The 27361-nt window shown below is 39.4% G+C and overlaps 1 protein-coding gene across 1 annotated transcript; it reads left to right on the forward strand.

Moving 5' to 3' along the window:
• The first annotated feature begins 2797 nt into the window (after window positions 1-2797).
• On the forward strand, window positions 2798-18384 carry LOC110013859 (zinc finger and SCAN domain-containing protein 2-like). Its single transcript, XM_023957433.1, has 2 exons — window positions 2798-3320; window positions 16371-18384. Exons 1-2 carry the CDS (start codon window positions 3149-3151, stop codon window positions 17531-17533), a joined length of 1335 nt encoding a protein of 444 aa, XP_023813201.1. The 5' UTR covers window positions 2798-3148; the 3' UTR covers window positions 17534-18384.
• The last annotated feature ends 8977 nt before the right edge of the window (window positions 18385-27361 follow it).

A 27361-nucleotide genomic window follows, 5' to 3' on the forward strand; every position in this document is an offset into this window, starting at 1 on the left:
CATGACACCTTCTTGTCAGTCACTCCAGCTTCAGGTTCATGATCCACAGCTGTCTTCAGTTCAGTTAATTGCCCTCAGCCTACTTAAGTGTCTTGGTTTCTGTTCATCCTGGTCAGGTCATCTGCTCTGTTTTTTCACCGGTTTGTTTCTCCCCATAGTTTTGTCATGTTTCAGTTAATTAAATGTTTTATTTCCTGTCATCAATCCTGGTCTCCTGCATTTTGGGTCCTCCACCACCAGTTCCTGATAATGAGGCAAGATTAAGCAAGGTAATATTGACCGACAGCCAATGAGAGTGAGTTAACAGAGTTGATGAACAACGTAATATTAGTTGCCAAAATGTTCAAGCTGTTAACAATGAGGTCTGGCAAATACATGCTCCAGATCCAGAGATGAGGTGCAGGGTAGATGCATTCACAACCCTTAAAGATTTCATTGTTAAAAGACCTGAAAGGTGGCTAGAAGGAAATGCTGAAGAGGACCAAGAGCCATGACCAGATGGTGGATCATGTTTGGCTTCAGAAAGATCTAATTCCAGGTAAAAAAAAAAGTAAACTAGCTCATCTCTGTCATGGGCACAGTCAATCAAAAGAGTAGAAGCAGCAGCAGATGCAGCAGCATCTCAAGCAATCTTAACTGTCATTGAGGAACAAGAAAGGCAAAAGAGCAAACTACAAAAATCTAAAGTTAAAACTTTGATGAGACAAGCAATGGAGGAACAGCACAGGAAAATAGAACATTCAGAAGAGATTAACAAACATGATGCTGCCAAAGCCAGGCTGAAAATAGCTACAAAGGTTACAGTTCCACAAGCAGCAACAAACTGGCGGTTGAACGTAATGAAATTTCCCTCACACCATTTATTCAAGCTTCAAACACAGCACAACTTCTAAATGCTACAAGCCCTGCATTTGTTCCACAGAAGTCACAAGTCAAGTCCTTCAACAATCAAGTCCGCCATTTGTTCCTACAGAAGTGCCAGTCCCTGCAGCTGCCACACAACTTCAGCAAAACTCTGATTTAGTGGGCATCTTAGCAGAAGCTTTATGTGCCAATCGGCTTCCAACTCCAGAACCTGCAGTGTTTACTGGAGAGCCTCTAAAGTTTAAAGACTGGCAGTTGTCGTTTGAAACATTAATCAAAAGAAAAAATATCCCCAAAAAACGAAAGGCTGTACCACCTCAGAAAGTACGTTGGTGGACCTGCAGAAAAAGCGGTCGAAGAATTTCTCCTAATAGGCACTGACTATGCATACGACTCAGCTCGACATTTGTTGGAAAGGCAATTTGGAGATCAGTTCACCATAGGAAAATGTTTTTGAGACAAGCTCCATGGCTGGCCAAAAATAATCTCCAAGGACGGAAGGGAATTACGAGAATTTGCAGACTTCCTTAAAAGTTGTGAAGCGGTCCTGATTCTTTTTTTCTCTTCTCGTCTTTCTCTCCATCCTCACAGCTCTATGATATAAACTTTGTGTTAGGAAGACTTTAAAAGAATACAGTGACTAAACTATATTTAAAAACAGAAACATTTTATATTTTAAATTATATTTTAGTTGGATATCAGTTAGTGTGATTAAAAAGAGTATATTTCTTTATTGTTGCCCAACATCTCCAAATATTCAACTAATATCCAAAGTGTTGTTCAGCCAAAGTTATATCAAAAGCAACAGGCCTAAACTAAAAAGTCACTCAAGTTATTGTCCAAATTTTTAACAATACAAAAAAGAAACAAAAACACCATTTAACCCACCATCACACATTCCTCTACCTACTTCTGTCCATAGGAGCAGTTTTTTTTTCATTATTTAGTGCTGTTACAGTCATAGGATTAAAACGTTTACAGTGTTTTGGTACATCAAGAAATTATTTGTCTGTCTGAAACAAATTCAGTACAAACAATTAGTGATACCTTAAATCCTGCTGATTGCAGTTGTAAGACACTTGTGACAATAATAGCTTTTAGCCTGAATGTTTACAAGCCTGTTTTTAACACTGCTGTAACTTACCTGCTGTGTCTCAACCATTCAGAGAAACTTTTCTTCATTCCTTCTACATCTTTGTCCCTCTTGCTTTTTCTGTTTTGATCCCCCAATTGTTTTTTCTTTTGCCTTTTCATTTTAAGCGCACTGTCATCAGATGAGCGCACAATTTAAACAAAAGCAATCAACAGACAGCCCCCAGAGCGCGTCTCCGCGAGAGCGCGCTCCAGCGCGTTTTGCGTACCCCTGCTGGCTGGCGCTCTCTGTGGCACATACACGCTCAACACCTTCACCACACGCTACCTGCTGCCGCAGCAGCCACGCCCCCCCAGGCAGAACCGGCGGGATGTGGACAAACCTTCACCAAATGTCCCTCATAGCCGCAACCAAAACATTTGAAAGAGTCAGAGGTAGCATAAAGCACGTAGTCATAGTCATCCACACGCACATTGAACACAGAATTCAAGTTTTCCTCCTTCTGGAAGATCATGAAGACCTGTCTGTCTGAGAGAGCGGAATGAATGACGGGGTTCAAACACGCCATTGATGGGGATGCGTGTTCGCCCTTCAACCCTCTCCACAAAGAAAACAACGCTCCGTTCATTCGGGCAGCAGATTTAATAGAAGCATGTCCGATTATTTGCCCCGCGGCCAAGGCCACATCCTCCCCGCTGTGCAGGGAGCGGCACCTGTTTAAATGGCGGGTTTCCTGGTAGTGAAGTGAAGTGAGAGCCTTGGCGGCTCCACACCCACCACCCGATAAACCCCCCGAAAACACCACACAACCAAAATAAATGCACCAACAATACACCGTTATCACAGAAAACTAACACCAAAGTGAAAAAAGTAAAGAAAAAACAAAGGAAAGACCAACAGAATCGCACACTCCCCAGCTCCTTCAATCACAGTCCTCCCACACAGAAGAAGAAGGAAAAGCGCGGGAGGAGATGCTAGCATCGTTAGCTTGTCGTTGGAAAACGCTGGTGTTTCGTGAGGACGTTTGTGAGTTTTTTCAGACAGAAAGGGGGATACGTGGTTGGTTTCCGAACTCTCAGCAAATTTCAAAGTGCCATAAAAACAACGTTGCTGTGGTTATCGGAGCTGCAGCGAAGGGGACGGCGGTGTTTGTGTGAGTTTAGGCTGAAGATCAGAGCGGTTGCAGTAACCATGTCTTCACTTCAGTCTCTGAGAGAACTGATCAGGGAGAGACTAGCTGCTGCTGCAGAAGAAATCTTCCGACTCTGTGAAGGAACTATCCTCCAGTACGAGCAGGAGCTGTGTCGTCAGCGCAGACTGCTGGATCTCATCTGGAAACCACAGGTTCAGCTGCACGATATAGGTATTTAGGAAAAGTTGTTTTTTTTCTTATGGAGTCCCAAACTGTCCATAATATAATTAATTAATAAATAAATATGACCTTTTGCAAATACAAAAACATGTGCAAAACCTGCAATCAGATTTGAAATTAGCAATTATATTATTAAATATATTTCATTTTGTTTTAAAAACCTGTTCATTATTTTAAAACAGCATTTTAATATATTCATTTTTAATCACATTGAGTATTATTATAATTCTACTGCTTTTTTCAGAAACTAAGATTTCAAAATCAATATTTTACGAAATATCTTTGTTTTTATTTCACATTACTGTTCTTCAGAATGACTTGTTTATTTCATAAGAGCTTTTTCAGCTGAATTAGCTTGTCTGTCAATCAAACCGGAATAGGCGGAGACGCTTTTGTGATTGGCTACTCCTTTACATAGCCATAAGCAGTAGCACCCTAACTACATCGATCAAAGTTGCAGCAGACAAATTGCTTGTTTCTATTTGATCATCTAATGTCAGCAAAGCCGTGCAATGTCCCCAAACTGTGTCATCTTTCTAACTTTTTTTATATAACTTTATTGTTTAAAACAGAATTACAATACAAAACACAATTCTACAAAATAAACTTCAGATATGCCAGGGGAGCATACATATTATATGCATTTTACATAAAAACATTCAGGTTTCTACAACTTTCATATAAACATACAGCTTTCTGATTAAGACTCTTAGAGATGTTACCGATACATTTCAATTTGTTTGATTAACACCGGGGAAAAATAGAAGATGAAGAAAATTTACATTTTTGAATATAACATTTGCGACAAATAATCTTTCTTTCTCTTTCGGCTTTTCCCATCAGGGGTCGCCACAGCGAATCATCCTTTTCCACCTCACTCTATCATGGACATCTTCTACCCTAACATTAGCCAACTTCATGTCCTCTGTTAAGACATCCATGTATCTCCTCTTTGGCCGTCCTCTTGTCGTAGTAATCAAATTTCCACCGACACCCTGTAGGTTAACAGCATCGGTGGCGGTCGTTGTTAACCCGGGCCTCGACCGATCCGGTATGTCTAAAGTGTTATGGATGATTCGCATGGTTATTTTGGCAATTTTTACGCCGGATGCCCTTCCTGACGCAACCCTCTCTATTTATCCGGGCTTGGGACCGGCACAGAGGCAACTGGCTTGCAACCCCTGTGGCTAGATTATTTGCCACAAATAATAAGATTAATTATAAGTTTATTATTCGAGTCCAAGTTTTTATTATGAAAGCCAAAAATTATATATTCAAACTTCAGAGTAAAGTTGGGGTGAACATAATTTCTAATAAATTGTAAACACTTTTTCCAAAAAATTCTAATTTTAGTACAATTCCAAAATAGATGGTTAATTGTTTCTAGATATTCTTTGCAAAAAGTATAATTACGATCAATTGTTTTAATGTATCTTAGCATGAATTGATTAGTGGGGTAAATTATTTTAAAAGAAACTTCTTTCATTTTATTATTTATCATAATTTTTTGGGTCACACTCCAGCCTTTCCTCCAAAAACTGTCAGGAACAAAATGTCTCCAGTAGGTTTTAGTACACGGTACAGAAATGACATCCCTTTGAAACAAACACGTATTTTTTTTGTTGTTGTTCTTGTGGGTAGGGGTAAATCCAATTTTTCCTGTGGTGGTGTCAGTTGCATCAATAGAGGACATTTCTTCATTGGTAGCAGTTGTTTTAAACATTTGGCATATTTCTTTGGAAACAGCATCAAACACAATGGCATATTCTTTACAGGGCTCCAGACTAACTTTTTTCACTAGGAGCACTGTGGCCCCGAACTGAAAATTAGAAAAATAGAGCCAGCCGTCTGTCTGTCAGCCACAACCTTCCTCATGTTTCTTTTTCCCTGTGACCCACTTTGAAGGCTCAATGTCCCTCAAAAACCCGAGAGGGAAAATAAGAACAAAAATAAAATTAGGGGACCTTTTTATTATTATTATTATTATTCTCACCATTAAAATAAGAAAAATATCAGTTTGGTAAAGTTTGAAAGAAATTCACAGATTTAGTCTTCCGGCCTCAATAACTCTTCTGATAAACGTTTAACACCGCGATGCTCCGCCACCCCTTTACACTTTGTGCCATCAGCCAGCTCCACACAGTGAGATTTGGCCTGGAAGTTTTCATCAAAACGCCTGAACCTCCAGAGATCAGTGATGATATGTGAAGTTGCTCCACAGTCGACCATCAGGCCCTTCTGGTTGATGCCTGTTCCCCTCGTTCACTCAGAGAGTGAACTCTGTATCCTGGTTTTCTGTCTCACAGCAGGCTTAGCGTGCATCATCTTGTTCTCTGTGCTGTTTGCGTCTGCAGGTGCTTTCCTGGTGCATGGTGCTCCTGCACAAGCTGCACCAAAGCTTACGCTGGCAGGTTCTGGCCAGATGTCCCTTTAGGCCGCATATGAAGCATAAGAAGTCCGTTGTCGCCTTCTCTGCTCCTCGCTCAGGCCGGCATGTTGCCCTCTCTGGTGCATGCAAGCCTCACGGTGTCACCTGCTGCAGTCGCACGCCTCTTTTCAGTGTCCTCCTATCTCTAAAGCTTTGTTTTAAACTCAGCAAATGACAAGGTCTCACCTTGTTGTCTTACGTCGATTGCAAATGGTTGGAACGATTCAGGTAACCCCTTCAGTACAATGGCAACCAGCAGACCATCGCTCCGGGTTTCACCAGCGTTTCTCAAGGCTGTGATCACTGTCTTAGCATGAATTATATATTCTGTCACACTTTCTGTCACACTTTTTTTCAGTGATGTCAGTTCAGTATAAAGACTGATGAAAGGAGGCTTTCCTCATTTTAATAATAGTCTCTCAGGATCTGTAGCGCATTGTGCCCCTCATTTGCTGCATTGCGCATTACCAGCGACAGGCTCTTGTCATCTAGAAGCTGGATCAGTTCAGCATATGCGTCTGCATTTCTAGCTCATCGTCATCATCAGGGTCAGGCGCATTCAAAATGGTGTTTTTCAATCCTTGCAGTCTCAGGTGACCCAAGAATTTGGTCCCCCATGGTTCATAGTTTTTCTCATCTTTGTTAAACAGAAGCCGGGACCAGTGGCTTGTATCAGGTGTCAGTCTGCGCATGTTGTCATCTACCTCACAAAAAGTGGAAACCACTCTGATAGTATCAGGTATCTGGGCCCATAACCTGTTGTCAGGTTGGTAACTGCACTACAATGCTGCGTAGTACCTGGACCACTGTGTCAAACTTCACCGCAATAAAGTTCTCAAGAATCACATTAGTCACACTTGCAAACAATTCCTTTTTATCTGACTTCACTCTTAGCTACCACCAACTGGGAGTGATTGCCACATTTATTTAGAGACATTTGGACCAGAAACAAAACAGGAAAACACACAAACCTGTTTCAACATAAAATACACATTAGAAAATAAATGCAAAATAAAACAGAAATGGAAATCACATTTCAATAATATCAAACTCAGCTTACATGTTTTGATGATTTAAAATCATTTGACTTTGAACTCTGTCTTCTGGTTGGCCTGAAACAAATACTTGTCCATGTCCACATTGTGTTTTCTGATGTCTCTGTGGGCGTACTCCTACAATGGTCAAATCCATGTTTATGGGAAGCATTGTGGCAATTATCTATTTTCTTCTTTTGCAATTTATTCTGACTCCAGCTGGGTTTGAGAATAGCGTTTATGACGATGTCATCCATTCAGTCTGGGTTGATCATCAGCTTGGTTGTTCAGTTGCCACATTTCAGCTCTGATTTCAGTCAGAAGTTCCTCTTAAAGTAATGCTGATCCTCATTGGGGGTGGATTGCTCGCTGGTCCATTGCTATTGATTGCTTGGTCCATGTTCTATGGTTTGTCCGTGACAGAGTCTTAAAAAGGTCACGCAGGTATGAGGAGGACATGGGTGAGAGGAGGACATGGGTGAGAGGAGGACATGGGTGAGAGGAGGACAAGGGCATGAAGGGGACATGGGTGTAAGGAGGAAAAAGAGTGTGAAGGGAACAAAGGTGAGAGGAGCCTCCTTCACATCAGTAGCAGTCCACTTAAAATCTAGCCATCTGCTCCAGGCACTTTAAAGAAAGCTTGGACCCACTGGAGCTCACGTCCATGCCTTTGTTTCTTCTTGTGCTATGGACACAGTAGGCATGTGTTGCACATTCAGTAACATGCTATACGCAGTTTCGGCCTGTGGGGTTCATACCGGACAAACCAGAAGCAGCAGGGAGGTGCTTCTTCTTCTTTTACTATTGTTTAGTAGCGCTTGTTTTTCATTTATCCTTTATTCATTTAGGCAAAAAATCTTAATCTTTAAGATTTAAAATTTTAATTCTTATTTTCTTATCAAACAAATTCATAAAAATGCTGATAAAGGGCTTTTTCTGTCAATCTGCTCCCCTTTAGTAAAACTGTTCTTGTTTCTCAGCAGGTTTTAATTTGACTACAGCTTGTTCAGACTACAGGTGACTGACTGAAACTCAGCAAGAAAACAAAAAAACTCATTTGTGATTGAAAATAAAAAATTCAGTAAAAACAGCAAAAGCAGAGATTGAATAAAAATCTATACAGGAATTCCTTATAGAAAAAAAAAACAATTGTTTTTATCTGATGTTTATATTATGTTGTGACTTCCTCTCTGCTTGCATTTAACATATCATCATTTTTTTAAGTATTTTTATAGTCTTTTAAGCATAGTTTTTAACAAACACAAACATTGCTCAGCACAACATTGGTCCAGAATCATGTAAATTTTTGCAAAAGTGTATTCCAGATTAAAGTTCCTTTTCATACCGATGCAGATAAAAATAAATAAAACAAGTAACAATAACAAAAATAAAGTTAGTCCACATTCACGTTGTTTAGTATGGAAGCAGTAGTGAGAGTGGTAAAGCGGAGATAGGGGGTCCACGTTTTGAGTGGAGCAGACAGGTCAAGTACTCCAGAGGAAAGAGTTCAATGATGAGTCTATGCCAGTTTGCTTTGGATGGAGGTTTGTCACTGATCCATGACAGAAAAATATTTTTACGTGCGGCATATGTTAGGATGTCATACAATCTGCTAGAAGTAGAGATGACTTTATCGCCCCTATAACCCAGAAGCAACGAGACCGGATTCAGGGCCAGGGCTGTCCCAAATATTTTTTCCATGTCCTCCAAAGTGTCTCTCCAATATGATGCAGTTTTAGGGCAGAACCAGATACAATGAGAATAAGTTCCCTGTGCTGATTTACATTTTAAACACATTGGTGGTTCATCTGATGTCTTCTGTTTGGAGAAATTTGCAGTCTGTGAATAATTATATACTGTAAAAGCCTGGCATGATTACAAACAGATATTTGTTTTGTCTGGTTCCAAATAGCATTCCATGTATCCTTATCAATAATCACACTCAGGTCGGCCTGCCATTTCTCTGTTGCTTCTGGTACAGTCACTGAATTGGTCTGATTCAGAACAGTATAAAAGCATGTGATTATTTTTTTACCAGGATGTTTGAGCAATAGCTTCTCTAGTTGTGAGGGCGTAGCATCGGAGGTCAAGGTGAATTTCTTAAATATAAAATCTTTTAGGTATCTAAAGAAGTGACTGTTAGGGAGGTTATATTTGACACGGAGCTGTTCAAATGAAGACAAAGAATTTCCTGTAAACAGATGAGACATATTCTTGATCCCCTTTTGCATCCAGACAGGGCTCCAGACTAACTTTTTTCACTAGGAGCACAGTTGCCCCCAACTGAAAATTTTAGGGGCACAACCAGAAAATTTAGGGGCGCATACCGTAAATCAACATTCTAACCAGATCTACTAATTTCCACTGTATTACAAATAAACACTTTAATAATAGATGCAGAAATTACAATGTGCTGTTTCAAATTCAGTGTCAGATTTTATTCTTCACTTTTGAAGATGCAACAACGAGGTAAACTGAAAGCACCATCGCTGTCATGACAGTACAAATAGTAAACAAAATACCATACATTCAGAATAAAAAAAATGTTTTTAGTAACAAAGTGATTACCGTAGTAACCTTTCGGTCATTTCACAGTTTCAAACAATACTTAAATGTATTTAACATTAGGGGATGGAAATTCAAGTTGGCGACACCGACTTCACAGCTGGTGAAGAAAGCTCATCAGCGGCTGTACTTTCTGAGGAGGCTGAGGAGGTTCGGAATGTCCCCAAAGATCCTCAGCAACTTCTACAGCTGCATGATTGAGTCCATCCTGACCAGCTGCATCACAGTGTGGTACGGCAGCTCTACCGCCATGGACCGCAAACGCCTGCAGAGAGTGGTAAAGACCGCGTCCAAGATCACCAGGACTCCTCTTCCCTCGCTGCAGAGCATCTACAAACGCAGGGTCTGCAGGAGAGCTGCCTCCATCATCAAGGACCCCACCCACCCGCAACGAGGACTGTTCACTCTCCTCCCCTCAGGACGGAGGTACAGGAGTGTGAAGTGCAGGACCACCAGACTCAAGAACTCTTTCTTTCCCTCTGCCATCAGACTCCTTAACAGCTGACTGGAGTCTGGAAAAACAATCTGCACCTTTGCTTATTCTAATTGTTGCTACTGTCATTGTCACTTTTGCACATTTGCACTTTTACAACAGCCACTCGACATCTTGTGTTTTTGTGTGTATGATGTGAGTGAATTGTTTTGTTTCCTCTATACTTTTGGGCATTCGGAGCAGACAGCAAAGAAAGAATTTCATTGTGCAGGGAAACCTGTTTCTTTACTGTGCATATGATAATAAACCCTTTGAATCTTGAATCTCTTGAATCTTGAAATAGGTGCAGCCAAGATGCACAATAAGCGTGTTTGAGATCACCCAGGTGGAGGCAACGCTGCACAGATCACCTGGTGTGAGATGTATAATTTTGTTTTTGCTCTAACATCACCTGTCAATCAAAACAAAAATATCACAAGAAAGGGCCAGAAGCAAAACCCCAACCTGAGCGAACGCAGCTGGAAATTTAGTACTGAACTGACTGACAGCTGCCCTACAGACTACAAAACAATTCATTATGGGACATGTGTCCTGATGGGTTTTTTGTAGTTCAGTGTTCAATTAAGATAATTTAAAATACCAATTGATTAAAAAAAGGCTACATCCATTACAAAACATTAAAATAATTATAAAAGATGTAATATCACAGGTCATACTTAGGGTTAGAGGCATATTAAACTAAATTGAATGTTAATGACTACAACTTCCTGTTCTCTTTCAGTCTTGCTTTAGCTTCGCCTTCATGCCCCCCCCCCCCCCCACCCCAACGATCCAGGCGCGGCGCTGGTTCATCTTAAACACGTCTATCGTTGCATTTTCCCCACGTGTTTTAAGTGTGTCCAACACTAAAGCGTGTTGTTGCTCGCTCGTGTTTAAAGTTCAAGCCCTCGAATGTAGGTGTGGGACATTTATTCTCCTCAGCTGACCATCTCCCGCGGGAGCGGTGTGCTGCCGTAACAGCCGTGCATGAGAACCGTGGTTTGCTTCGCGAGTTTGAGACCCCTGCTGCAGACTCTGGCACTGGTAGACTAGCTGCAGGTCGGAAGAACGAATCAATAGTTCGCTTGCTCATAGCTCAGACGCACGCACATATCAGGTTGTGATGATATTTGTCTCCGTTTCCTTCCCACAGATGTTTACGCGCGCTTGATTATCTCTAGGCCCCTCCACGCATTTTAGCCACTTGCATTGACTTTCCCTATTCTTCTCACACACATTGGCCGCCTCACAGACAGGCACCACTCAATGAAACGTGAGTGTGTGCTCACGTCTCATGAGTATGTGTGCGAGTGTTTGTCTGCATGCGTGTGGATATTGCGATAACGATAAATTGCTCATTTTATTGATCATTGACGTGCCCCTTCCACGTTTAATGTATAGAAAATACGGAGGGTGGGGGAGCCAAATTTACTGGTAGCACATGTGCGACTGGATGTAAAATTCAGTCGCACACTCTCAAATTTTGGTCGCAGTCTGGAGCCCTGCGTCCAGATGTTGTAACCTGCATCAATCATGCCCGGCTGAAACTCAGGGTTGCCTTGTATAGGAGAAAGCAAAGGAGTTAAAAGAGACCTCCCCTCCAACCACCTGGCCAAAAACCACGCTTTAACTGTGTTAGTGATTATAGTGTTGTTACAGCACAAATTTCTGACAGATTTAAGATTTTTACAGGACAAAAGGCCAGGAAGTGAGCAGTGAGTCTGTGATTTTTCGAGGCCTAGCCAGACAGATGTGGGGTCGCCCCCCACCCATTTTTCCACAAATCTTAAAATAGATGACAACTGATAAAGTTTGAAGTTGGGTACATCTAGGCCTCCTTTGGAAATGGGAAGCAGTAATTTTGAAAGTTTAAGCCTTGGTTTCCTTTTATGCCATATGAATTCACTCAGCCAACCATTGAGTAACTTCAAAGATTTGTTGGAGAACAATAATGGGATCATTTGTAAGGCATACAATAATCTTGGTAGCACATTCATCTTAATTATTGATAATCTACCAAGCAAGGAGAGGGGAAGCTGGTTCCATCTTTCAAGGTCCTTTCTATGTCACGGTTGAGACAGGACACAAATGCAGGACAGCGAAAGAGCTTCAAAAGCAAACAAGGTTTAATCACACTTGGTACTTGAAATGACTGAAGCAAACTTACAGAACGACCCAGTGACAAGAAACAAACAGACCAGGGTTTAAATACACAAATGGGAATGACAAACAGGTGAGCAGACAGGTGCCGGTGATGACTGGTGAAGTTACCTAGTGAAACAAAAGGGGCCCTGAAAGGAAGTAACAAAATAAAAGCCCAAAACCGGAAGTGAGAAAACACCCACCAAACCCGCCCTGGCTCCGGCTCCTGACATTCTAATAGTATTAAGGAGAGGTGTAAAGTTAGCCCTGAAAAACTGATGAAACATGGGAGTGATCTGAACACCGAGGTATACAAATCCTGATAATAACCAGCGGAAAGGGAATGGTACCAGTGTGTTAGTTCTACTTTTGAGTCTACCCATTGGCATGGCTAAAGATTTGGAAAAGTTAATTTTGTAACCCGAGAATGTCGAAAAATGCTGAATCATTTCAATGAGTCTAGGTATAGAACAGGGGTGGGCAATTCCAGGCCTCGAGGGCCGGTGTGTCTGCATGATTTCCAGATACTCTTGCCCTACTGATGGCTGATTACCTGGTTCAGGTGTGTCCAGCCAATCAGAACATGCCAGAGCAGGGTATGCTGGAAAACATGCAGGACTGCGGCCCTCAGTGCCCACCTCTGGTATAGAAGATGGGGGTTCCAATACATACAATAAGATATCATCAGCATACAATGATATTTTATGTTGAGTTCCACCAGCAGAGACTCCCCGTATAATCAGGTCCTGCCTGATGGACTCAGCTAAAGGCTCTATCGCCAAAGCAAATAGTGCAGGGCTGAGAGGACAACCCTGACGTGTCGAGCGATGCAATGAAAAACTTTCAGACCTACAGCCATTTGTGATAACTGAGGCCGAGGGGTTATGGTACAATAATTTAACCCAGTGTATAAATATTTCCCCTAAATTGAATAAATGTTGGATGCAGATAAGGCCACTCAACGTGGTCAAATGCCTTTTCCGCGTCTAGTGAGATGACTAGACTGTCCATATCTTGCACTTGACATATATTAATAATATTTAAAAGTCTCCCAATGTTATGACTGAAACTCCTACCTTTAATGAAGCCTTTCTGGTCCTCTTTTATTCAGCAAGGCAATAGGCCTATAACTAGAGCAATGTTCTGCCTGTGTCTTCATCTATAATTTGAATTTCTTATGGATCCTGTTGTCTTTTTATTGTTTCAGCACTTAATATTGTTTACCAAAGAAATGGTGATGGAGAAGCCAAGTCCCCTGAGTTTTTCCCTTTTTTTAAAATGAGTGTAATATCTAGCATGGCCAGAAAGGGTTCCAGCAGCACATGATGGAACTCTTTATAAAATTCACAAGTTAAACCATCTGGCCCAGGAGCTTTACCTGATTGAAGTGATTTAAGTGCTACAAGGGTCTCCTCCTTTGTGATAGGAGCATTCAGTTCAGCTTTCTGAGTTTCAGAGATATTAGGGAGGGTCAGCCCTGAAAGAAAGGACACCATCTCATCTGAAGCTCCTGGATGCAGATCTGACTCATATAGTTGTTTGTAAAACTCCTTGAATATGTTATTAATGTGTATTAGGCCTGCACAATATACCGCAAATTTATCGTTATCACAATATCCAGCTCTGCAACAGGCATATCGCAATAAATCGTAAACCCAACAAAAACAATCTTATGGCAGCTTGACGCTTTTAACGAATCAAATAAATCCCTTAATGCTTTGACCAATCAGATGGACGCCTTCCCATTGTTGACCAAACAGATGGAGGCCTATTATGTTAGATGTTTGTCACCTATGTCGATGAGGGTCATTTGGAGTGTAATTTTAAACTGTTTCTAATGAAATGGGAATGATGTTTTTGGCATTTTTCTATTTTTTTTATATACCGCAAATTATATCGTTATCGCAATATTAATCTCTAATATCGCATATCGCAAGTTTTCCTCATATCGTGCAGCCCTAATGTGTATATTATCAAAGTAGCGATTGCCGGTAGCATCAACAATTGAAGTAATTGTTTCAGAATCAGTCTGGGCCTTTATTAGATGTGACAAATATCTGCTAGGTTTGTTTCCAAACTCACATAGCCTCTGCTTGGAAAATAGAAGGGCGCTTTTAGCCTGCTGAGTTTCTGCTCGCAGAAATACAGGTAATGGTCAATTCTAGATACAGCACTGCATGATCACTAACCAAAATATTTCCAATTTCACCAGAAGAGACTTGTTGCACCTGAATTTTTGGAATTAAGAAAATGGCAATGCGAGTGTGGCATTTATGAGGAGGAAAGTAGAAAGGAAACTCTTTGTTAGTGGGATGAAGGGTTCGCCAAACATCAGCTAGACAGATTTCGTCACAAATGGCAGAAAGGGCTCTGGCTTGGTTGGTTGGGGGCGAGCTTCGAGAAGGATATCTATCTTAAGTAAGCAGTTAAAATCACTCCTACCAGGGAAATGGTGGAAGATAATTCAGAGAATTGAGAGAATGTTTTAGTCAAAAGGGGAATAATTTGGTGGGCAGTTTCATAATGGTCATTTCTTTACCTTGCAAGACACCTTTGATGATAACATACCTCCCATATTTATCTTTGATACAAGTCTCAATCTGGAAAGGAAAATTCCTATTCACAAGTATGCCCTACTGGTTGTGAAAGAGGAAAAATAGACCTGACTAACCCAGCCATGTTTCAGTTTCAGATGCTCATTATCATTGAGGTGTGACTCCTGTAGTAATGCCACACCCACTTTCTCCCTGTGTAGAAGAGAAATCACTTTCCTCTGTTTAATTTTCCTCCGCAGACCCCTTACATTCCATGAACAAAATTTGACTTTAGTTGGTGACATTATAAGTAATGAGATATATGAGAGACGGTAAGAAAACAAGTATAATTATCTGGGTTTGCACTAAATAACATAACAGACCTGTGCTGAGCAGTAACAATATCCAAGAACACCATACATAAAAACTAAAAACAACAGAGAACAATGAACTAAAACGAAATGGAAAAAAAAGGTGAGGGGTTTCTCCCCAGGTTGGTCGGGGATTGCTTTCCTGAAAGACACCTGGGAAAGGTGCACACACAACCAGCAGGAATGCCATACTGTGGCAGGCAGCTACTTAAGCGCCCTTAATGTTTAACTTTAGGAGCAGTTCTCCTTTGATCCAATAAAGATGCCAGTTATAAATGATGCAAGTTCGGTATGATCACATATTCAGAAGAAGATGAGAGAGAAAAAAATGATAAAGACAGAAATAATAAAAAATAAAAAAAACACAGGGCATGAACATGAGTCATAAGGTAAATATTAGGAACAACCAACGCCTTATTTAGAACCACCGGTGTCCTCATTCAGCCGTTATTTGTATGTATGTTTGTATGTTGGATACATACGACAGAGCCTCCGCCGGAGAGAGGAAAGTTTTTCTGGAGCCGTTGAATGAGACCTGCAGCCTCACCGGGAACAGTATGGAGTATTCCCTGCCGATTTCTCTCAGACGCTGTTTGGCCAGTGTAAACTCCTTTTGCTTTTGCAGCACCGCAGCCGACAGGTCGTTGTAGAAAGAGATCTTCTTTCCATCCACCATGATTTCGCCCTCTGCAGCCTTTTGCCGCACCGCTGCCATCATATTATCATTTTTTTTAAATAACACCTATAGTTTTTGTTTGTAAAATAATGGAAGAATTTGGTTGGTAGATTTTTTTTATGTACCAACAAACTTGGCTGGTGAGTCAGAAATGAGATTTTGGTCACTGGAGTTGTGACTTTAAACTTGGAGAGTCAAACCACACAGCAAAATCCATTTCACAGTGGTTGTTGTCAAAAATGTTGCCAAGTGCGTTCAAGTATTTCTCTTTATGAGATGCTCAAGCTAGCAGTAGCTCACAAAACATCTGCTGTATTGATCTGCAAACATTTCTACAGGTTTTACTTAGTTGAACTTTGTGTAAGAGCCAAAATCCAAAGGAGATGTTGAGATAAAATGGTTTTTGTTAAATATAATCTGTTATTGTTGCTAAAGAAAGTAAAAGCAGGGAGAAAAAAAATAATTAAAATTAAAATTGAAATGAAAAATGAAAAAATCTCAGATGGTATTTTTTGGCCATTAAGCCCAGATCTAATAAACATATATCCACTCTATAAAACAATAAGGTCAGCAAGACAGAAGGTCAGACTACAACCTCTTTTAAAAAATAAAGGCAACATTGATGCTGATGGTAAAATTTACTGGCATGTCCATCATGGGGCCATTTGAAGGATAGTAACAAGGCAGTAAATAACAAAGTGTTATTTACTGCCAAAGTGTTATTTACTGCAGCCTTATTTGACACTGGTGGATGTTTTCAGACAGAGGAAATGCTGTTCTTGAAAATAATATATATATTTTTTTTATGTGTCCTTGCAGACCCTGCCCAACATTTTCTGGATAACCATGAGATAACAATACACAATTCCCACTCTTGTGTGAAGCAGGAGGAACCAGAACAGCAACAGGACAAGCAAGAGCAACAGAACTCTCCTCAAATTGAAGAGGAGCAAGAAGAACTCTGCATCAGTCAGGATGAAGAGCAACTTGATCTACAACAGGACAAGCCAAAGCAACAGAACTCTCCTCAAATTGAAGAGGAGCAAGTAGAACTCTGCATCAGTCAGGATGAAGAGCAACTTGATATGATACAGGAGGAACCAGAACAGCAACAGGACAAGCCAAAGCAACAGAACTCTCCTCAAATTGAAGAGGAGCAAGAACAACTCTGCATCAGTCAGGATGAAGAGCAACTTAATCTGATACAGGAGGAACCAGAACAGCAACAGGACAAGCCAAAGCAACAGAACTCTCCTCAAATTGAAGAGGAGCAAGTAGAACTCTCCATTAGTCAGGATGAAGAGCAACTTGATCTGATACAGGAGGCTGGTACCTTGATGGAGAGTCCTACTAATGAGGAAGATGAGAGCAGTGAAGCAGATCTAAACAATCAGCAGAAACTTAATGAAACTGATAGTCAGGATGAAGCAGGGAGCCAACATGAGTCTGATGAAGAACCATATGTCTGTAAAGAATGTGGTACAAGCTTTAAACGGAAGTGTAATCTCAAAAGGCACATGAGAATTCATACAGGAGAGAAGCCTTTTTCCTGTAAAGATTGTGGTAGAAGCTTTAATCGGGCGTCTATTCTCAAAAGTCACCTGAGAATTCATGCAGGAGAGAGGCCCTTTTCCTGTAAAGAATGTGAAACAAGCTTTACACAGAAGGGTGCTCTCAAAAGGCACATGAGAATTCATACAGGAGAGAAGCCTTTTTCCTGTAAAGATTGTGGTAGAAGCTTTAATCATGAGACTATTCTCAAAAGACACTTGAGGATTCATACAGGAGAAAAGCCTTTTTTCTGTAAAGAATGTGGTAGAAACTTTCTTCAGAAGGGTGCTCTCAAACAGCACTTGAGAATTCATACAGGAGAGAAGCCTTTTCCCTGTAAAGAATGTGGTAAAAGCTTTTCTCAGGTGTCTACTCTCAAAACACACCTGAGAATTCACAGGAGAAAAGCAAAAGAAAATAACACAACCTAAAAAACCACATGATCTCTAGCAAAGGGACATTTTCTAGTTTCTAGTTCTAGTTAGGGTTAGGGCAACCATACTAATATTTACAGTTTAAAGACTGCAAGGATCATATGTTGTTGTTGTTAACTACTTACTGTATGTGTTACCATGTGAATTTAAAAAAGTTCTATACAAAATTTTCATAACTAGATTGAACTCTTGTTCAATCAAGTTGTTCTTAGCAAACAGATCTTTGATTTTCCATCTTTTGGTGTAGGATTTCCACCTCTTTCTGAGTAGCTATAATCTGGGCATCAAAAGTAGAGGTGAGGTCTTTGTGAGCTGCCTTCAAAGGTTCAACCTCTTCCTTCAGGATAGTCTTTGTTTTGGATTCTGGAGCTTTGGAGTCCATCTGCCATCTGAGACATTTTATTTCTCTCTGAATGTTGTTTAGATGATGTTATCTGATGTTGTTGTTTCTCCCTACAGCCTTAAGTTATTTTGAAAACTTTTCTACATTTTCTACGAAGGTCACCCTTAATTCCTCATAATATCTATGGAGGTCCTTCTTGTGTCTGTGTTTGATGTCTTTTGTCACCTGGTTTGCAATTTCGGCCGCCCCTCAAAACTTCTGGATCGACATTTTTTTTGAAACCTCTCCAGTTCCAGTTTGATTTCTTTTCCATCATTAATCTATTTCTCCGTCAATTGTTTCTGTTTGGCCAGTTGTTGTTTGGCCTCTTCCAATTCTCGATTTTATTGGGCAATGAAATACTCATCATGGAACCGAGATTCCGCATGTCTTTTAGATCTATGATGTCATGACATGTAACCACAACAAAACTCTTTGTGACATTATAAAAATACCCCCCCCCCCCCCCCCCAGTGATGTCAATGTGAAATTCAAAAAAGAGGGACAACAAAATGATGACATCACAGCAACATGTCATGTCTTATCTTCAGCCACAACTCAATTGACTGCATGTTTTTTTTTGGTCTAGCACTTAAGGAATTATTTTATGTTTTACCATGAAATGTAAAGTAGATACTCTAAAATACTGTACTTTAAATTTTTAATACTGAAATCAAATTTAAATTTTGCATCAATATAAATCCCACCATTATGAGAGCTGTGCTGGTATATCAGCTCCAATTATTGGCGACAGTCCATGAGGTCTTTATGTATGGCATGTCAATGGTCACAGCAACAGAAATCAATGCAATCGCCATTTTTAACAAAATAGATGTCATGTTGGAGGAGTTTTTTGTCCTGCTTTTCATTGTTTGCTCTGTCTTGTTGTTGTGTGGCTCTAAGTGTGGATTACTGGAGGTTGTCACTGTGTTGGATTGCTGTAAGTTTTTTGTCTTCCTTTTTAGTTTTTCTTTGTGATATGGCCCACCGGATTTTGTTTTTTTTCTTGTCGTAATTTTGTTTGAGGAGTCTTGGATTTTTGAATTTACTGGACCACTCACATCAAGAGGACGAACTTTAAAGCCTACGATTATCTCATGCTTTAGCATTGACCCTGATATTTTCTCCGGCCATGTCTGTTTCTCCTCATTATCTCTTTTTTTGTGTTTTAGACTTCATTACAGTTGTTCTTTAATGGACAGCAGACATCCTCGATTCATGTTTTCTTAATGTTTCTATAACGCTTTCGGCTGTTTTACGGTAGACTGTTTTCGGTTGTCCTCAATAAATCCTTACATTTATATTACTAATGATATTAATACTTTTGTTTTATTAAATTCTGATTGAAATAGAATTTGCCATAATCTTCTATTTTTATAAGAAGAGAGATGAAAAATTAAAACTATTAAAAGTATATTACAAATGAAAGAATTTATAAAAGAAAAAAAGAAAACTGCTAAACTTCCTAATTAGAAAACATGTCAGCTCCAATAAGTGTCAACAGTCCATGATGTCTCTAAGTATGTCATGTCTATGGCAGCAGCGACAAAAGTCAATTCAGTCGCCTTTTTTTCACAAAATACATGCTGCCATGTTGGAGCCAGACATTGCCCATAAACTTCGATTGGTCAAAATCTGTATGAGTCAATCAACATTTCTATGGCAACCGTTCTTGTCTTTTGAGAGGGAGCTTGTTTCAAATCCCCACCCCTACCACTTGAAAACAAGCTCGGGAGAATGTGTCAATCACTTCTTTCCAACTTGTGTTTAGGGGCTAGTGGACACCAAATGCTTTTATTGAGGCAGCTGATTGGTCAAGTTATAATCTGAATAACCTTAATTGCGGAAAAAATATATTTAAAAAAATTCAGATTAGCAAGAAAATGTTAACAGACAGTTAATGATGCAGACAGATACTCCACTAGGGACAAGAATCAGACATACAGCCAATAGCTGAGCAAGGGCTCCACCCCGCTGTCCTATCAGCACCTTTCACCACAAAGGAGCCCGCAGCATCCCTACCCACTCTATCTAGGCAAGGCCCCACAGTACCCAACCAAGTTATTTCTAAAACACCCCCACTTCCAGTACTCCAACCCAAGAAGACAGTCGGAGCTATACTTTAAAATGATGTTAACTGTTTGGGACCAGAGAAAAAACTGTTTCTTAATTGTTATTATTTGAGTTTCAATTAATCACAGCCTTCCAGTCTCAGGGCGGACACTCTACCGCAAGGCCACTGTGACAGATTAGGTCAATTGGTTAAATTGTCCCTGAGTTTGAGTTTCTTTGAGTGATTGCAGCCCTGTGACAGACCAGCAACCTGCCCAGGGTGTACCCGACCTTCACCCAACAGCAGCCATGACAGAAAATGGATGGAGGAATATCTCCACCACTTTCTACCCAATTGCAGGAATTACGGCAAGACACAAGTCAACAAAACTAAAAAACGAACCTTTTTTGTTGCCTACAAAAATGATCATGATTACTGTGGCCCATATCACGCGTGAGGCCTTCACTTCCTTAACCCCATTTCTCTCTCTTTCTGTCTGCCACACCATCCCATTCAGCTCCACACACAGGAATCTGCTCACACCCCCACCAGCTACAATTAACACTGCAGTTCCTATGGTGTGAATTATTTAGCAATGAATTATTGATAAATAATAACAAAGGGGCTTGGGAGAGAAGCGGCTTGGTCAATTAGTAGAGAAAGGAAGAAATGAGGCAAGAAGTGGGGGGTTGGAAGAAGGAGATGTGCAGCTGATCTGATCCCGGTCTCATCATTATTGCTGCCCGTCAGACGCTATTACTTCACTTCCATGCATGCTGGCACTTCAAACAACAGGCAATGTGTCGACTCTGACTGCCTGACTCTGACTGACACACATCCAGACGATCTAATAAGGCACTACAGACACAGATTTTCATCATATGTTACAACATGACCAGAAAAGAATGTTACCATACACCAAATGAGTTGCTAAACAAAATCTAGTTCTGTGAACGAGGAGGATACACATGAAAGCGTTTAGCTTTGCTTTGAAGCTTCTTTGTCTTGTTACAAGCTGAAACTCAAAAACACAAAATTAAACATGGAACAAAATGGTCTGAACTAGAGAATGTGTTGATGACTTGAATTCAACGGCAGCAATAGTTCAATAGCAATATTCAACTGCAAAAAAAGGTGGAATTTTTAACAACCAATGTATCTGATTACATGTCAGATTTGCAGGAAACTGCAAAATATACACCAAAAATGCAAAACACCAAATTTAAAAACATTATTGATTTAATAGGTAAACTTTTTACATCCCGCCTAATGTGTTTTTATATTGAAATAATTAGTGAATCAGGGCAAAACTGCATTGAAACCATCTTGTTGCAAAGCTGGTATATGGGCAAATTGGCAAACCTTTTACACAAGGTAAACCTTTTATCGTGAAGAAAAATTTAATATGTTTTTATTTTAGACCTAAGAAAAAGTGAAAGGCTGATTTAAAGCATGCATACATCTCAGAACGTTTCATTTAACTAATAATGACGATTTGAAATGTTCATGATCTTATAACCTGAGGGTGGGACCAAAGAAAAGAACTCTGACACTCGTCATTGGAATTGTGTTTTATTAAGAAAATCTTTTCCTATCTGACAAACAGGTTCTTTTGATAAAAAAAAAAAAGGCATGAAAAAAGGTGTGATGGTAATGTTTCGGTCAGTTTCTGCCGGCCTACATAAGCTTAAAGTTTAAATGATGGAGCCATTATATAAGTGTAAGAGTTCCACAGTTTTACTCCTTTATTTTAGGTGTGATTGGTTCCCCTTTGCTCAAAATATCAGTTTAATTGTAAAACATAACTAATGCAACCAAAAGGGGGCACAATCCTGTGATTTTCTGGATCCTGTGTCTTTAGCCAATAAGGAAATTCAATGGCAGGTTGGTTGAAAAACAAGTTGGACACCGGCCCCGAGGCCTTCTGACACCCCTGATATAGAGCGTTGTGTCAGGAAAAGCATCAGACGTAGAACCAAAACCAAATCGGTCATGTGAATCGTGAACAGAGGCCTGTTGCACAAAAGTAGGATAAGGGATTAAGCCAGGATATCTTGGTGATCCTGGCTCAATTGATCCCCAATCCCATTGCACTAAAGCTGGATAGGGGGCAGGAGGATATTTTATGATATAAATTACCATGGAGATTTATTCTTTGGAGCTAGCCTGCTCCAGACCAGGCTAAATTCCAGGATCTATTTAATTTCATCCCTAATGTCAGTCAGCAGTCGCCACAAATGGAAACCAATAGTTATTTCATTGCTCACTATACATTGTTATCACACATAACTAGACCCACTGTCATTATTTAAACGTTTGTGATCATTAATTTCAATCATTTTTGATAAATAATGAGTTTTAGATGATGTTGCTATCATTAGATAATTAACAGTTTCCCATAGACAATAAGGCTATATGTAAAATGATAGAATATTAGGGCCACAGAGGGGAAAAAAAGATGTCATAACATTATAACCAGTTGTTTTAAAGGAGGACAGTTGTTAAAAAGGCAGATGTGGGGCATTTCCTGAAATTGTACTTCAGTATGGTTTCATTAACGAAGACATGCTGATGTGCCAGAATATGAAGTATCACATTGTCATAACTATTAAAACTGTAAAAAGAATATGTTGCCTTTTTACAGAAAGAACCAGTCTCATAAATTTATGACTTTATCCTTTTTCCTCAGTTGGGGCCCTAGTACTCTGTCATATAAACAAATACACATTTAATATGAATATAAATACACAATGTGTAACATTATGGTCCTTTATTGAATAAGGACAAAACAAAGAAGGTCAACTACACTCATAAAACGTTTACTTTGAATGAACATAAAAAAATTATGGAAATGATTTCCACATGATTAGACAGCGTTACTTGAAGAAAAATGAATCATATTGGTCCTACTTAATGTACTTAGGTTCAAACTAATAAATTTATACTGCAGTTGGACCCAACTTTTAATTAATATTGTTGATCACTCTCAAAAGATAAAAGTTGATCCAACTTAATTGAATCACTCCAATTGGTCACACCTCATTAAATTAAGTTTATTCAACTTAAATTTGTATGACTACCTAACACAATTTATATTGATATAACTTAATTTTTTGCTTTAATTTTATTTATACATCTGACATTGATAATGTTTTCCAAAGTTTCAACCAATAGGTCTTTTAATTTTCACATCTAAGACATGAATTACGCAGCAAAGTCCCACATCAATAGACAGAGGCTCGGATAACGCAAATTCTGTCTTATTGTAACATTAACATTATACCGCACAAGGGGGTTGGTCATCATTCTCTCCCACACTCTAACTCATGGTGCAGAAAAAAAATAAACATATCAGTTTAAATCACTAGTTAAAACAGAGTCAAACAGCTAGACAATAAAACTCATGGACAAAAACTCACACTTAGACCCCAATCTGCCCAGATAGACAAAGAAAATGGAATCCCACAATTCGTTGCGATTACTAAGGTATCCAATTTAATGGTATCATGTTGGAGCAACATGATTGAAATTAGTAACTTTTAAATGGATTATTTTTATGTACGATCGACATGATTCATTCACGTAAGATTTACAAACATAACATTTTCTGGTTGAAATGACAAGTTACATTTTGATAAAATTAATTGGCTGGTAATTTAATTTAAATTCTTTTTGAGTGTGCTTTATCACTGTGGTGGTGTTGCCTTTCTTCTTAATTATATTGTAGCGACCTGGGGGTTAGCCCCGCCTTCAGCCCCTGAGGCTCATGGGAAGTGGGGAGCTTAGGGTGAAACCTTGAGTCAGAGGGCTGGAAGCTGAATTGACAGTCCATGCTGTTTGGGCTGTATGTGTGCTTGAATAAACGGCTTGATGCATAAAAGGAGACTTTGCCTTTCTCCCTGCTTATTTCTGTCCGAGACTGTCCGGGGTCATGCGGTGTATGGGGTACGGACAGTTGTCCAATGAAGCCATCTACATAGCAGTCTGGCTATTGCTTCCCCACTAAACTGACGGTCCGGCCGGATCGTTACAATATCCTGTACCTTCTTGTATGCCTCCATCAGGATTTGAGCTTCCGACGGGGAATGGTACGCGGCTCCAGTTGCCATGGTAAATCAGTTAATCTGTGATCTGTGGCGAGGTCTGTTTGAGTGAGCCGTGAGCGCTCACCTATCCAGGATTGGTTTCACCTGGCTTGATGAATCCGTGTCTGCTCATCCTGGCTTGGTCTTTGTGCAACCAATTAAGCCTGGACACACATGTTTTGGCTTCATTGAGCTCAGCTCAGTCATTTATCCCGGATGTCTTAATTCTACTTTTGTGCAACAGGCCTCAGAACTTCCATATTGGATTGAACATGGCCCAAAACAATAACAACCACCACCAGTGCTCTTAGTTTGACACCTGTGGTCTACCTGGTACCCACAGGATGACTCTGGTGGGGAGGAAGATGAAGAGGACACGAGGAGAGCAGTGGACAAAGAGGTGGAGTGCTGTATGACTTTTATAGCAGAGTTGAAACCGGCTTTGGGAGATCAGGTTATCCCAAACGAATGAACGGCTGCAAGATTAGAATTTGATGGAGGTGGAGTAACCAAAAGACCCATAAAAATGAGAACGTAAAAATATTATCGTGCACTATTACAGCTTTTTTCCTATTGTTTCACCCTGAGGCAATGCTCAACACATTTATAACACTTGTGATTGCCAACTTTTGCAGACATGAAGCAGAGAAATGAACAGGGCTGCAGTGACTCCTCCTGGCAGAAGCTTGTAACTGCAATGCTGAAAGTTACTCAAGCTTTCCAAAGAAAATATTTTTAAAAACACAAATAGTCTCCTGACACGACTAAATCCCAAAATTGTAAACATATGAAACAATGTGTTGTGTGGTAAATACTTTTTTTACTTCATGTATAAAATAAATTAAGTAAATTAATATCAAAATATCTTATCTTACTATTTTTTACATATTTAGTGATTAAGTTCCTCTTGTTCCTTTCATTTTTTTTCTAAACAATAAACAGAGTTAATTTATAATTGCCTTGGAAGAATGTTACTCATTAAAACCAAAAAAAATCTCCCACGACTACCAGCAGGTTTTGTTTTATTTGTATTAGTGTAACTTGTAAATTCTATATATATATAATTTCAGATTTTTGTCCCAATGCTTTGAATCTTGATTACAACCACAGGAAACAACAGTTTAACTGGAATCTTCACCATTATCTATTTGTGATTCAGCATTTGTTCAAATCTTTTTTGCTAAAATGTCCTAACCCCTGTGCTATCCTATGGGGTCCAGATGACCCAATCCTTACATTGTGTTATTCCAACCATGACAAAGGTGGATAAAGGTGAGGAGGATTTCATGTAATCCATGGACACCAGTGAAGATCACAAATCATTGAAGAAAAAAGATTTAGCGCACTGTCTAGTGGGTCTAGATGACCCCACTCCCGAGCTTTTATTTTCTACTAACAAAACTGCAGGAAAAAAACAAAGATATAACTGAAAACTGTTTTCAAGTAATCCTTGATAAAACAAATATTGTACTCTGTGGAAGGTTTGATTGTAATTCTGCTTTAAACAGACAGAGGGCAAGCTAGTTCAAGGTTTACAAAACCGAGAAATAAACAGAAATGGATTTTTTTTAACTTCACATTTAAAGAAAAAGTATGAAATGAGAAGGTCCAATGAAAAATCTGGTTAAAGAGTCTACATATTAATTTTGATCATTTTTAGAAAATTTGAAATTCAACTACCAATATGTGAAATATGTCATGTTTTTTTTCTCAGATAAACAACAAAAACACTTCTATCTATCTTTAACTAAACAGCTATAGTGTAAAGAACCAAAAATTGTGTGTCTTTAAAGGGGTCCACTTCTTTATGTGCTGAAGAATTTTTTGGATGGATTTTGTCTGCACTGCTCTGATCCCAAACCACTCACCTTGTTTATGAACACACCAGGATCAATTGCTCTTTCAAATTGCCATTTTGTCTACTGCATGGCCCTATTGACTGAAAGTCATCAACAACCCTCTTTATTTATTACTCAGCTAAGTCACACACTACTCAATTCATCAATCAAAGTGATTTCAGTCAACAAGCTTCCTTCGCTGCAAGGTGAGGTAGTGGTTGGCTCTGTCCCCTTACAGCAAGAAGGCCCTGGTTCAATTCCCCAGCTGGATCCTCTCTGTGTGGAGTGTGCACTCCAGCTTCATCCCACCATCCCAAAAATCTGCCTTATTGGTTAATATGTAACTAAAATGTTTCTAGGTGTGAGTGTGCATGCATGGTTGTATGTCTCTTCGACGATTTATCCAGGAAATACCCCACCTTGGCCCAACATAGCCTCCAGCAACCTTGTGAGGATTAAGGGACTATAAAAGTGCAGAAAATAGAAATAGCAGCTATTGAGCCCAAATCTAATACTAAACTACTAAAAAAGAGGGGGTGGTCCAAAACATTGTGTTTATAGTGACTTTTTGTTTAAAGCTGCAAAAGACAGCAATGACATGCAAATCTATGTATTACTCAACAGAAAAATGAAATGAAAAAAAAAGGTACACTTGCTTAGCTGTAGCCATGTATAAACATAACTGTGAATAAGACAGTGTGAACTGTGATATTTTTGTTGAGTGAGTAATGAAAGTTCATTTGTGAAAGGATGGATGCTAAAACAGACAACATGAATTTAGATGTTTTAATGAGTGACTGACGCAATTAACATAAAAGTTGTTAGGACTAAATAAACATTTGAAGAAGGTTGTAATTTAGTAACATTTTAGATTATTTGCTGCACATAAACTGACTATTTTAAACATATATTGGCAAAACATCTAAGCATAAATTTAGTAAAAGATCACCAACAAAAGATAAAGTTATGCTGTGTTTCACAATATGGAAAAAAAATAATTCCTTTACTTTATAAAGATGTCCAGCACTGTTGTGTGTATTGGTTACAGTTGTGGTTTTGCTTTCTTAGGATGTGTCTATAGCAGAGCTAAAGGGCTTGTCTGTGTAGAGTGGATGCTTGATTTGTAATTTCCTAACAGTATGCTGGAAACTCACCAAAAAGAGAAAGTCTGGATTTAGAATTGCATACCACACATTCCAACCAAACTTTTAAACCTCAAGTGACGTATTAGGTGATGCAGAATTTATTAGAAAAAACACAACCATCTGCAGTTCTTTCACATGAGCTCTTTGTCATTTCAAGTGTGTTCAAAGGTGTTTAACACACAGGTTGCAAACTTCCAAAATACTGGTATGAGTTGGGCTGCATTCAGAGAAAGTTCTTATAAGTGATTTGAAGGTTGAGTTCAAAGTGTCTTGCTGCCTTTAAATAGGACAAAAAAACGATTGCATTCCCTGTTGAGTTAGA

Source organism: Oryzias latipes, chromosome 1 (assembly GCF_002234675.1).
Source record: "Oryzias latipes chromosome 1, ASM223467v1".
Classification (NCBI taxonomy): domain Eukaryota; kingdom Metazoa; phylum Chordata; class Actinopteri; order Beloniformes; family Adrianichthyidae; genus Oryzias; species Oryzias latipes.